The following is a 13,592-nucleotide window of genomic DNA, read 5'->3' on the forward strand; positions in this document are numbered from 1 at the left end:
TGCAGTATATCTGTGTTGCTGTTTATTGTTTTATATATTGTAATATGTATCATTCTATCAGTCTGTCTGTTGTTCAGCCTATGTGTCTGCCATTGAAAATTGTCATTTTCATAGTCATTCTGTCTATCATTCATATCATATTTATCTATCTGTCATTCTATCTGATGAAATACTTAGGTTTAGGGGTTCAAATCTCTAGCTCCAAGTATAAGCAATAGTAGTCTGTTAGTGATGTTGCCTTTTGCTAACACATCTGTACATTTCTTCTGTATTATTAAATCCTTGAAGTCACTTTCATAGAATTGCTCTGTGTGCTCACTGCTCAGATCTTATTGTTCCCATCAGATGTACTTTCACTCATACACCGACACACCAAAAGAACATAGGTCATCCCGTTAGTCTCTGTTGGCCTTTTACTCTATTACAGAGTTGCTGCAGAACCATACATTTTTAATGCACTTCCCAAAGTTGCACACTGTGCTCTATGGGTATGTGTGTGTGTTTGAACAAAAGCTCGTCTCACCTGTGTGCCCTCTGTATTGAAGATTTAATGGTGCAGGTGAGTATGAAAGCTTTGCTAGTAAATACTGCTTTTATTAACGTTGTAAAATCAGCGTGAGCCGAATTGTGTCTTGCTGTTTGTGAAGGATACCGTGTCAGTGGTGTTCAGATATCTGGGACTGCAAGTGAAAATTCTTTAGATCTGCATTCTCTAATTAAAAAATGTATTTGGTGTTTGTGTAAAACCATAAATGATCATGTTATCTGACATAATTTGAGAATGTTAAATACAGCATCTTAAGCTTCAATAAAAGACTGTCTGAGTTCACAAACGTCACAAATTATTTGATTAGATGCCTAGAAATAGTACAGCATTTTCAATATTTCTTAATGCATGTTAATTTAATTATGTTTTTTTTTCTTCATTTTATTTTCTTGCAACTTTGTTTATTTCCAGGTTAAAATTTCAAAATAGTCCCAGACGTTTGCACTGCACAATATGTCTGTGCAAGTCTTTGTTCACTGTGCCACTGTATATTAGATGTGATTTTTTTTTAACAGAGATAGATGCATTCCTGAATCATTAAAAAGATTTTAGATTCCCTCTGTCTGATTCTAACTCTGTATCCTGTGGGTATAGTAAACAGCTGTGTTTTGTATCGCCAATCAAACTGCCAAGCTGAGGTTTATGAACAAAGCCTGGAGGAGCTTTGGGAAGACAGAGCACTGAAGGGGTGTGGTGGTGCTTTTAAAGCCGGCAGACACATTGCTCTGGAGAACAGAGACTGTGTGTGTAAGTGTGTGTAGGTGTCTCCGATGTCTTAGAGTCAAAAAGCCAATATCCTTGGAGGACATGCATTGAGGATGAAGGTCAGAAGATAAACAGGGGGCATGCTACACATGTATTCAAGAGAACAGAATGAATGTATAGAATGAGGAAGTGACAGCATGCAACGAAGAGAGAGATAATGAGAGAGAAAAAGGAAGAGAATTAAAGCAGAGGAGGCTGGTGGGGGTTGTGCACCCATATCTCTCATTATCTAGCCCGTCAGCTTTAGCTCAGGGCTCTTGTGACATTGTACACAACACAACAGCATTTACATAATACTCAGATCCACGCAGAATTGGATATCAGAAAGGGAGATTGAAAGGTTTTCATTGACGCCAAAGCTGGATCCAGTCAGTAAGATGGGGACAGTATTCAGACAGTATGACTGTTTAGGATTCAAAGTGTACAATCAGGGCTCAACAACAAGGATGGCCCGCTGGCCTGGGGCCAGTGCTATAGTGTTTTAGGACAGTTGGTGGAATAATCACTTGCCCTTTCAGGCTATTGCTGTGTTATTTTATAATTATTGGTGTTGTATATTTACTCTTATGCCTTGTAAGCATAGGCGTTTGTTTTTTTGTGATCTATTCTACATTGTTGTTGCAAAGTCTCCCTGTCTGTTAATACTATCTAACAAATGTGCTTTTGAAGAAGTTGCAAAGGTGACTTATGATAATCTTGGAAGCATCGGTAAAAATGTGTTGAAAGCCACAAAGCAATCATTAAGAGTGCCATAGAATGCAAAAATCACTTTTATAAGGTATTTGAACACAGTTGTGTGGCCGCAGTGTGTGAAAACAACCACCCTATAATGGAAAAAATCCACTCACTCATTGTTTTATAATCCCAAAAAATCATAAACAGTCTCTCCACACAAGCAGATCCAGACAATGACGACATAGTCTGGGAAAGTCCCGCCTATTTGTGACGCTCTCTGCCCTATTAGCATATACACAGCCCTGTGTGTGTTTGAAATGTGTTTGAAAGCAATGTGTGAGGTCAGTAACATGGTCACCACCAGATAAACCGTAACACCGGTATGCCCGCGAGCATGAGCATGAGAAGGTAGCAGGGTTGCCAGGTATTCACAACAAAACCCACCCAATTGCTACTCAAATCTACTCTTCTGAGAAGGGAGCAGAATTGCCAGGTATTTGCAAACAAAACCAGCCCAATTGCTGCTCAAAACCAGCCTAAAACCAGCTCAATCTCATTTCAAGGGGGGTTCCCTGGTAAAAAAAATTTGGTGCGCACCCAGATTCGATTGACGTCAGAGTTTTGTTCATTTGGATGATATGAAACCCGTTTTCCGAACTCGCCTGCGCACCCATGAACCTTACCCGAGTCCGCTTAAAAATCAAGGTTCGGACCCAAGTAAAATAGTATGTATACAGTCCAGCGTGGGCAAGGGGAGGTGGGAGCAATCAAACTCAAGTTCGGACCAGGCAAGCCAACCAAGTGTAAAAGCACCGTAAAAGATGATGCTGGGCAAATTAGCATTAGAGCGCATTTCAATAAAAGCACAGATGGGAAGAGAAAATTCTGCAGGTGATTTACTGACAAGGTGCACATTAAAGAACACAGACGCAACATCTCATTACCATAATGACCAGTGCAATCTACCAAGAACTGCGCAAATTACCGCCTGCTTTAAGGCATGCTTTTTTTGTATGTTAAATAAAAATTACAGTGAATTGAATCTTAGAAAATCGCGTTGTGTGATTTATTTAAATACTCTCTTCCCATAAATTAACAGATCAAAAAGGAGACTCCTGCAAATGCATATTCAATATGTTGAGTCACAAAAATAACTGTTCATGCATTTTCAGCGCTAATTTCCCACTTTGCGTCTTTAGTAAATCCTGACAGTATTTTTTTAATGCTAAATGAGGGTTTGCGCTGCCGCAAGCTGATAGTGAGTCTGGCCCTTTATTGGATCCAACAGTAATGTCACAACATAAGTGTGAGTAACATTGTTTAATTAAATAGTCACTATTGCTTTGTCTCTTGTTACAGATCGTTTGATATATATTGAGTTATTCATGCATTTTTTACCCTAAATTACAGCAGCGTCCATCTCTGAGGAATGTACGCAGTCAATCATACACAATTACTAGCCAATCATAACATTGGGCATTTGCTTTTGAGTTTTCAATCCTCCATGCCTATTCAAACAGAGTGTTCTGACGAGGTGGGTTTAAACAGGACAGAAAAAATAGCTTATTATTCATAAATGAAGTTTTGTGGAGAGTTGTGGCCTAGTGGTTAGAGAGTATGACTCCTAACCCTAAGGTTGTGGGTTTGAGTCTCGGGCCGGCAACACCACGACTGAGGTGCCCTTGAGCAAGGCACTGAACCCCCAACTGCAGCATAAATGGCTGCCCACTGCTCTGGTTTTGTGTTCACGGTGTGTGTGTGTGTGTGTTCACTGCTGTGTGTGGGTTAAATGCAGAGCACAAATTTTGAGTATGGGTCACCATACTTGGCTGTATGTCACGTCACTTTCACTTTTTAAAAATCTTGATAACATAAGTAAACCTCAGAGAACAGTACAACATAAAAAACAAAAGCAGTTCTTGCCCCCTGTAAATGTTACATAGCAGGCTTACAAAGATGAGGTAGATTGTAAAAGTGAAATGGCAAGTGAAAGTTTTGAAAGAAGCGCTGATTAAAACAGTAAACAGTAAACTAAAACTGTAAACTAATCAATGCCTTCTTCTTTATGTCTATGTCTGCTACATATATAAACTGCATAGTGTAACTCCACATTTTCCCATCCTCATCTCATCCATCTCCATTATCTCCTTCACGTGGTGTGTGTATGAGGTGTAAGAGGACTGTTTGTGTGGACTGATGGAGATGGTAATGATATTATACACAGCGGTGTCCATATGTTCCGCCCCACGTATGCTCTGATGCAGACATGCCGTCTAATGCGATATGGCAGGAGGACGAGCGCAGTAAAGGTCAGGACAATCAGGAGACTGTCACTCATGGTAATTTGCGTTGGCTGAAATGCCATATAAGTGGTGTGCAAGGGTATCATCAGGTGGCATTGAGTCTGAGCGTGTGTTTTTGGAGGTGTTCAGTGCTAAAAACAATCATTTAACCTTGGAAATATTCCTTTCCCATTGGGACACATCTCGTATCCGGGCGAGATACAGTCATGTCCTTGAAATATGCACTTAACCCCTGTCTGCTGCAGGCGAGATGTAGTACATCTCAGGGGAGGGCTGTTGGATTTATGCAGCCTTTGGCTGTGCCTAACTGTTCTTTTCCAGAGGCAGAAAACTCATTTTGCTTTCTCTTTCTGGTTTATTTTAATGGGGTGCAGTTGAATAGATCACTGCTGGAGGAGATTATAAAAATGCACACACACAAAAAAGGTAGTGTATGTTTAACACAATTTAACCAACAAGCAGCAGTTTATTGGCAGATTGTTAACAGCAGTATGGCTGATTGTGTGTGTGTTTTTTTAGGTTGTTCTTTAGGTTGTCTTTTTTTTTAAGCTTAAATGAAGAGTTCACCCCATTACTGAAATAATTTACTCACAGTCAAGACATTCCAAACCAGTACAATTATTTTTTTCTACTGGATAACACAAAAAAGGTAATTATAACAAAATGGGAAAGTTGTTTTTATTTAGCCTATACAATGAAAGTGAATGGTGATCACTGCTGGCAAGCAAGATTTTTTTTAGTGAATCATATGTTTGATTTCAGTCTGTTCTCAAACAAACTATCAGATGGCTTAGATTCGGAATGTAGTGCATTCAAGTCATTTATTGATGCTTTTATTGTGGTTTTTGGAGTTTAATAGACTTTGGTCCCCATCCACTTTAATTATATGGAACAAAGCAGCATAGACATTCTGCTAAGCATCTTTTATTGCACACAAGAAAGTAAGTCATACAGGATCAGAATGACAGGAGGGTGAATAAAGAATGACAATTTTAATTTATCCCTTTAATATAAACTATGGAATAAAGGAGCATTAGTAGTTTAGAGGGAAGGGAACAGGATAAAGGAAAGAACAGATAGTGCAGCAAGTTGGCATTTCTTAGATTGTGTTGAAGGATGTTTCTTGTCCAGGCAGCATGCTGACTCATGGGCAGAGGGAAGAGCTGAGTAGTGCTGCTGGCTTCACACAGAGGCTTTGTACTTGATGGAATTCTCTAGAATCTGGAAGAGGCTGAGGTATTATGGGTCAGTGCACAAGCTCGCTAACGTTCTGGCTTTTGATTCACCCTCGGGCTTGTTGAGAGGGGTCAGCAACAATTTGTAAGCACTCAAAAGTGACATGAATTTCTTTTTCTCTCTCTTTCTCTGTCTTGCTCTTTCACATTTCAATGCTTGTATTTTTTTACATTCACATTCATACTTTGTTTTAATTTCCTGTCTTCACCAAGGGAAGGAGCTGGTTTGATTTAACCCTTCAACTTATTCACTAATCATTATTTTATTATTAATCATTTTATTCTATGCCAAAATTGAAAAACAAAGAGGCAAATTCAAAACACGCTTAAATCCTCAGCAGCCGGAACAGAATGTTTTTTTCCCTTCCAACACTTAAGGACATTCTGTTCTTATACCTGTTCCTCTATCTTCTGTTATCGCTTCTTCATTTATTCTCTTCCCTCTTTTCCCTCTCATTAACTCCCCTCCCTCCAATACTGTTTCAATCTATCTCTTCCACCTCCCCATTTGTCTCTCCTTCTTTCTTTCGTACTCACCTTCTCTTCTTTTTCCCCCCTCCTTCTTTTCCATCTGTTTAATGGCTGGTTTATCGGCACTATGTCCTGGGAATTGCTCCAGTGCTGGAATTCTTGACTGTGTGTGTGCTATATGGTGTCCTTGGACAGATAAGTTAGTGAAAGAGAAGTTGATTTTGCTGTAGCGTTAGAAGGAAACGCAGGGGAAAACAAATAGAAAAGTCTCTCAGTGGGAGTTGGCTCTCCATTTGTTAAATTAAAAGCTAAATATTATCCATCTTTATTGTGAGTGCATTGCGCCATGACCTTGTTGAAGTCAGAGTAGATCATCCTGCCAGAAATCATGAGCTTTTGTCTGTGTGGACATTTCAGTGTTGGGGAGAATCTTACCAAAGCAACACTTCTAACCACACTTTTCAGAATCAGAATCAGAATCAGAATGAGCTTTATTGCCAGGTATGTTCACACATACGAGGAATTTGTTTTCGTGACAGAGCTCTGCAGTGCAACATAACAGCGACAGAACAAAAAACACAATAAGGAATAAAAAATACAAAAAAATACAAATAGGTGGGTAAGGAGCATGACAGTGTTTTAGTAGCATGACAGTGTTTTTTCTAGTAATCAGTTGCTTTTTCCAACAAGTAGGGGTGTTTTTTTAATGCAACATTTTGTGTAGGTATCTCTAGAGTAGAGTTAGAAAAACCGATTAATTCTAGTGAATCAGGTCATTTCATTTCTGCTGCTGTTCATTACTGTTTTTAAGCTGTTTTTAAGCCCAAGTTAGTATTCATTTATCTATTCAAATTTGGTGTTGTAGTTCAGATAAATTCATTCAAATACCCAGAAGAAAATAGCTTCCTTATTAATTATTTTTTAGCTTTAAAAGTTTACTTTAATAACTTTTGATATTGGATAGTGGTAATAACATATCCTTTAAAGTTTGAAGCTGTTAACCAAATTAAGAATGTTTCTTGAATCAGAAGCCTAGAGATGCATGGCTCTGATGAAATTTTGAATATTACCATTGACTAGTTTTATCATTTAAAGTAACTCTCTTTTTTTTTTAGCTTTAATGTACTGAATAACATATATCCTGAACAGTGAATGACATTTGGGGTGTGTAAAATATTAGCACATTTCAATATCCTCTACTTATAATCCTCTTTCCACTCCTCCTTACATTAAGTGCAAATGAGCTTATGTATGTTTCATTTATGCCTTTTCTTTGAAAACCTGACAGAAGTGTTCTGGACTAATGCATTGCGGTCACTTGTCTAGTCTTTAATAGGACACCTTAATAGGACAAAAAATTTATTCAACAGTTATTTTGGTTTATAATTTGAGACTTTCCATAGGGTATCAGACACAACATCATAAGCAGTTCGCAGTCTCACCGAATGTTTAAATGTTGATTGATTTGATGTTTGGAGTGTCTTTTGTTGCTCCCCATGGGTAGCAATATCCTGTTTCATTTACAATACACAGTGTGCTTCTCTCTCTTTCAGACATCGATTATGTCTACATCTATTCATCTTAAACACAAAGCACATTTGATAGGAGAGATACAGTCAGAAGACATTTTACAGACTCATACGAATGAGATGAAGCAATTTGAGCTGTATCAATGTCCTATAGCAAAGTCCTAAAGCTGTAAAACCTAGTTTTGAGATTTGAACTGAGGAATTATCTTTTGTAAATGGTAGTGAATATGATTTGTTGAAAAAAAACTAAAATTATAGAGACTTGAATTAACTGATTCAGCTTATATAACTCATTGGCAAACAACTAAGAAGGTTTCACTTTCAAATTTTGGAAAGCCCTTAAGAAAGTTTGAAGAGTGTCCTGCTTTTACTTTGCACTATAGATTTTCTCTTTTGCCCTCTGGCAACAAGAGAATCTACTAGCTTTTTATTTCCCCTTTCCCTCTCTTCGCTGTTCTCTTGCCTTTGCAGCTTCTTAGATCTTATATTTGTGTGTGTGTGTGTGTTTGAGGGTCTACAGCATCTTCTGTGAGTGGTGAACGCTAGATCTAAATTTAGCTTGAAGAACAGGGTCATTAATACTCTCTGGCCAATCTCCAGGAATCAATCACACCCACCTACAGGGAGAGAGGCTTTTAATGATGCACACAGCACTTTCTTTCATTTCTGAGTCCTCATGTATACTGTATACTATATGTATATATACATATATGTATATGTTTACTGTTTAAAGCTGCAGTCTGTAACTTTTGACGCTCTAGTGGTTAATAAACAGAACTGCTTGCGTGTTGCAGAAGGACATTGTAGCCGGAGCTACTTCTCTCTGTTTATGTCTATGAAGAATCACAAAGGTACTGGGTTACTCTGCCGCGGTACCCCTGAAGCAATCTAAAATAGTCCGAATATAAACACTTATTATAGGTGTACCCTAGTGATTCAGGACAGGCTAAAAACATGGTTTGGAAAATGGATTCATGGTGTACTCGCTTATTATATACATTTTGTATACTTTGAACACAAAAAGAAGTTAAGGACTGCAGCTCTGATTGGTTGTTTCTTACCGCTCCCGGTAAAGAAACAACCAATCAGAGCTGCGGTCCGTAACTTTTTTTGAGATGATCACATGATGATCACATGAACACAAATAGCTATCTGTCTGTCGTATTTGTCTGTCTCTCTGTATGTTGGTTTATGTCCATCAATCTATCTGTCTGTAGTTCTGTCTTTCGTCTGTCTGTCCATCTGTTGTCATTCTACAGTATCTAATGTTCTGTCTGTTTGTTGTTTGGTGATTTGTTTCATCTGTTTGTCTTTTGCATAGACACAAAGAATGTGTGATTTACGGTTGTATTGGTCTCTTGATCAGTTTATTTTTGCAACCTAGTGTATATCTTTTTCAGCGTGTTGAAATGTTATGTGAAAATCATGGCTGTAAAGCGCAAGCTGTCATGCTTGATTCAACACATAAAAGCTGCTAAGATATAACATGGAAGGAAGCCAAGAGTGTGGAGAAAAAATGTCCCCGTATGCAAATTTCCCAAGACACGGGTGCACCGGAAAAGAGCGAAATATTAGTGAGTATATTAAAATGAATCATCCCGGTTGCATGTTAGGTGTTTACAGTGGTACTGAGTATAGGATGTTTTAACAGCGCACGCTGCGTGTCAAGTGTATCTGCAGAGTGGCTTGTTTGAGAGCGTATGTGCACTGAAGCATGCTCAAGGTGAAGGCAGTTTGTTGCAGCGACAGCCACAGTGCTTGCAACTTTAATTGTTTGGGTCCCCAATAAATCAAACGTGCCTCTGGAGTTTATTTATTTAGAAAGCGTATTAGACAAATAAATCACTCCCAGGAGCATGGGAGAGAAAGAGAGCGTATGCTTGTGTTACACACACAGTTGGTAGCATCACTGGAGCTTACTGTAACATGTTAGCTCTCTATGTGCATATTCATTTGTTTGTGTGTTGTGTTGTCTTGTCTCTCTTAGGGTAAAGCATGACTGGACACTCCTGACGTCAGAACAGAATAAACGTCACTATTGACCCCGTAGGCAGCTTTTTTTTCTTCCTGCTTTTTTTCTCTGTCCCTCCTTCAGCCTACTTTTGACTGACTGAATGTCTTTGATGTAGCCACACAGACATTAGCTCTGTTCCAAAGCCTAGTAAGCGGCCTTCTAAGATAGCGTTCTTACAGAAATGAAAAATTAGGCTCGTTTCACTATTGATTTTAATAGATTTTGAGGTTAGCATGTTGGTAAGATAAATACAAAAAGATGCATTTTTAATGACCCTGAACTGTTTTTTATCAATAATTTTTCGTATTGAGTGAAATATAAGTTTCTAATCAATGTTTATCTAACCTCATCTGCCCTTTTTGCTAAGCATTATAAAAGATACCAATATGTCAAGCCTACTGCATTTGGGCAAAGCGAGTTTTTGAAGTTGATATAATCTAGTCAGTGGAACTGCTTTTGTGTCTATGATGACTTAAAATACTGCCTCTGTAGACAGCTTACTAGGTTTTGGAACAGAGCCATAATTAATACATTAAATGCATGGTTACTGTCTAGTAATGGATGGCAACATCTTCGCCTGCTCATTGCTGTTTGTGAAAAGATTTAATGGGTGTTTTTCTTTATAGCCATGAACAGCCCACTGGACTTTATTGTGTGTGGGCTTAGAGTCAGCAGTGTTTTTCTCTTCCCAGCATTCCCTTTCAAGCTTTCTCTACTGCTTTGCCCTCTTGTCAACATGTTTGTGATGTCAGGGAGTCTTTGGCATTTTTTCAGATCTGTGCTGTCATTTATCCAGTGATGATCTCTCTCATTAGTATTTTTGCTAGTATTTTGTATCTGTCTTTCTTATTTGTTTTGACCCATACCGATTGCCCCTGTCCTCACCATATCAGCCGACCACTGTGTGTGTTTAGTCATTACATGATGAGGGTCCAAAGCGTGTGGCTACAGGTGATCGGAGGATGTATGAGGATACAAGGCGTGTCCTTATTGACATGCACAATTTCCTCCGGTATCTTCCATCCCTGTCACTTCAAAGTGCCTGTGATGGATAGACGGGATGAGCCACTGAATGACTGTACTGGCTTCCTCTAGGTGATGAATGTAACCACTATAAAATGCAGCTAAAAAAAGTGACATTCTAGTATATTGATGATAAAATCTACTGTTTATATTTATTATTTAAATATGTGATATTAATAATTCTCATTTCTCTCATAATACTCATATACAAACATCAGACATGTATCTGTTTTCATAATCCTCCTGAGTGTGAGACTCTATTACACGTTTTTTTTTATTGCGTGCTTGTGTATTGCTGTTTGCATCTTGTCTCTGTGCCAACAGTTTGAGCTCTAGTGATCACTCTTTTAATCTATTTTAATTGTTCTTCCCTCCCTCTTTCCACCACCCTGATTGCATACGCATATACATGTCTTTGCTCTCTCCTCCCTTCATTTCTCTTTCTCGCTCTCCATGCTGTGGAAATATGAGTGTGTATGTGTGTGTGTGTATGTGTGTGTGTGTGCAGTTTCCAGTAGAGGTTATCATCAAATTATATCTCTACAGCACAGACACAAACATTCACACACCACGTGCCAAGCGTCCAATGAGCCTGCTGAAAATTACATACTCTCCCCCAACTTTTTGCCATTTAATTAAAATAACTTTTTTGAAGTCATTAATAATAACTTGATCAGTCTTTTAATATTAACTATTCAGACAGGGAGAGCCTGTCTGTGACACTGGGAAATGTTGTCAAAATAACAATAATGTCTATAAAGTGAGCTGTTGTGTTTTATTAACGGCTTTCATAGAGCAGATCTGACAGTGACTGACAGACTTCATTGCTAGCAGCCATGCCAGAGAGGTTGGCAGAGGTAATTAACTTGTATGTCCACAGAGGGTGAACAATAACTGACATGCATTTACTGGAACAGTGCCTTTAATTAAACAAATTAGGATGAAATGCTGAAACAATAAGTGGCATGTTCAGATTTTGACCCAAAAGTGTCCTGGTCTTGTTAGTCTTGATTTTCCTGATTCTCTCCTTGACTCAGAACCCTTTCAGATTCGGTCGACCCGGTGTGGAGTGTTACTGTCAGCACGAGAGCGGAGCAGCCGTCATCCAGCTACAGTTTCTCATAAATGAAGTGAGTGTTTCATGTTTTTTCCCTCTCTATCTAGGTCCTGCTCAACCTTATGCTAAGAGCCTATTCCCATGGAGCTCCAAGAGGCAGTTTAAATAATCCATCATTGAGCCTCTAGAGGCTTAGATGATCTCTTAACCCAGAGCCTTTGCTGCCACAAACCCTCTTGTCCTCCAGAGAGGGCCTGGAGGGATCCTAGATAGGAAGCTGATATTCCCACTTCCTCCCCAGAGTGTTGCCCTCAGTCAAGACCACAGGGATCTCTTACATTAAGCCGCCTTGTAGATTGTGACTTCTTTAAGTCAAAACGATTAGTTCACTCTACGTTCACGGGAATTTTGGGCTATTTATAGAGACTTTTCTTCTTATATTAATTTTAAGTACATTTTGATTTGTTTTCAATGTTGACCTTTGGTTGGTTGAAGGTAGAAAATGAGAGTGCTTTTCTCTTTGCGTATATTTCATTTTAATCAACATATTTCTTTTTATGCAATATAGATATTAAATATTAGACGTTAGAAAATAAGGAATAAATTGATTATAATTGTGTGTATTTTAATTGTATTAAAAGTGTTATGGGTATGCTTTTAAATATATTTAGTGAGGTTTATTACAAAAAATAAAATAAAAACCGACTTCTCATCAGCAGTCATCAGTTATTTCTGACATGAACATGCTATTTTTTGTACTTCTTTTTTAAGACCACTTGGATGACAGATGCTTTTATTCAAAGTGACTTTTTTTTTCTCTGTATTAGCATTCCTTGGGAATCAAACCATGACATCTGCATTAGTCGTACCATGATCTATTAGTAGCATCATTGTGAAATAATAATAGAACTACATTCAAGATGATCGCTTGACATTAGACCTTAAAAATCTGTTTGGAAAATTCCAAAATGTAATCATGTTAAAAGTTACAACAGGCATATAAAACATATAAAATGACCATTAATTTGTTTTATTTATTTTAGCTATTTGATATAAAAAACATATATAGTGATTTAAATTATTTACTCACTTGCTTATTCATTTTCTCATTAATATTATTGGTCATATTAATTTATGATACAAAATTATGTAGCTGCAAATTTTCTTCTTTTTTTTTGGAGTGATTTTGAAAATATTATGTGCAGATTTATTTAGACTAAGAATAAGAATGTAAGAATGAAGAATACTGTTTTTGCTGTATGATAGTCTTCTTATAGGTGAGAGCTGGCTTGGCTTCATAAGCTTTTATTTTTAGCTAAAATGTCATTTTGAGTTCCTTCACACATTTATTAGTGCATGTTTGTGTGTATGCACTTTCAGTCTCAGTGTGTATGTATTTGTTTGGGGCTCAACAGACCAAGCAGAGCCTGCACAGACAGACACACACACACCTGGGACAAAGCACAGACTCTTGTCTGCTTTATATTCAGCCTCTATAACTAGAGGAAAGGCAGTGTCTGTGTGTCTTTGGTCTGAGTATGCCAGTGCCTAGATGGCAAAGAGATATTTAGTGGTAGCATCCCTCCTCCATCCCCTCTGTCTGTCCCACCCACACTGTCTCTCTTTTGATTTATTTTTCCACTCAGTTCTGTCTCTCTCTCTCACACACATACATTCACCACCCATCACTGTATCTCGAATCTTCCAGCCCTCCAGAAATGTTGCAGAATTAATAGACGTATGGTATATGTCAGGGGCTTTTTTTCAAAGCAAGTAAGAGAGGCAGTGCCTCCAACAAAACTCTGAATGATAATCAACTGTGCAAAAGTATCACAAAGTAATATATATGAAATATGAGATAGAATGATGTTAAACACACGTATAGAATTTATTGTTTTTAAGTAAAATTGTCAAACAGCAACATCATCACATGATCCTTAAAATAAAATTCTAATATGCTGCTCAAGAAACAT

General features: G+C 38.0%; 1 protein-coding gene across 3 annotated transcripts in view; it reads left to right on the plus strand.

Moving 5' to 3' along the window:
* Positions 1–13,592, plus strand: part of stxbp5a (syntaxin binding protein 5a (tomosyn)) — a 70,511-nt gene that overhangs the window by 14,808 nt on the left and 42,111 nt on the right. For all 3 annotated transcript variants that reach the window (XM_059512622.1, XM_059512623.1, XM_059512624.1), the window contains exon 3: positions 11,611–11,692. In XM_059512622.1, coding sequence (XP_059368605.1) covers positions 11,611–11,692 — 82 coding nt within the window. The remainder of the gene's footprint in view (positions 1–11,610; positions 11,693–13,592) is intronic.

Source organism: Carassius carassius, chromosome 27 (genome assembly GCF_963082965.1).
Source record: "Carassius carassius chromosome 27, fCarCar2.1, whole genome shotgun sequence".
In the NCBI taxonomy this organism is placed as follows: Eukaryota; Metazoa; Chordata; class Actinopteri; order Cypriniformes; family Cyprinidae; genus Carassius; species Carassius carassius.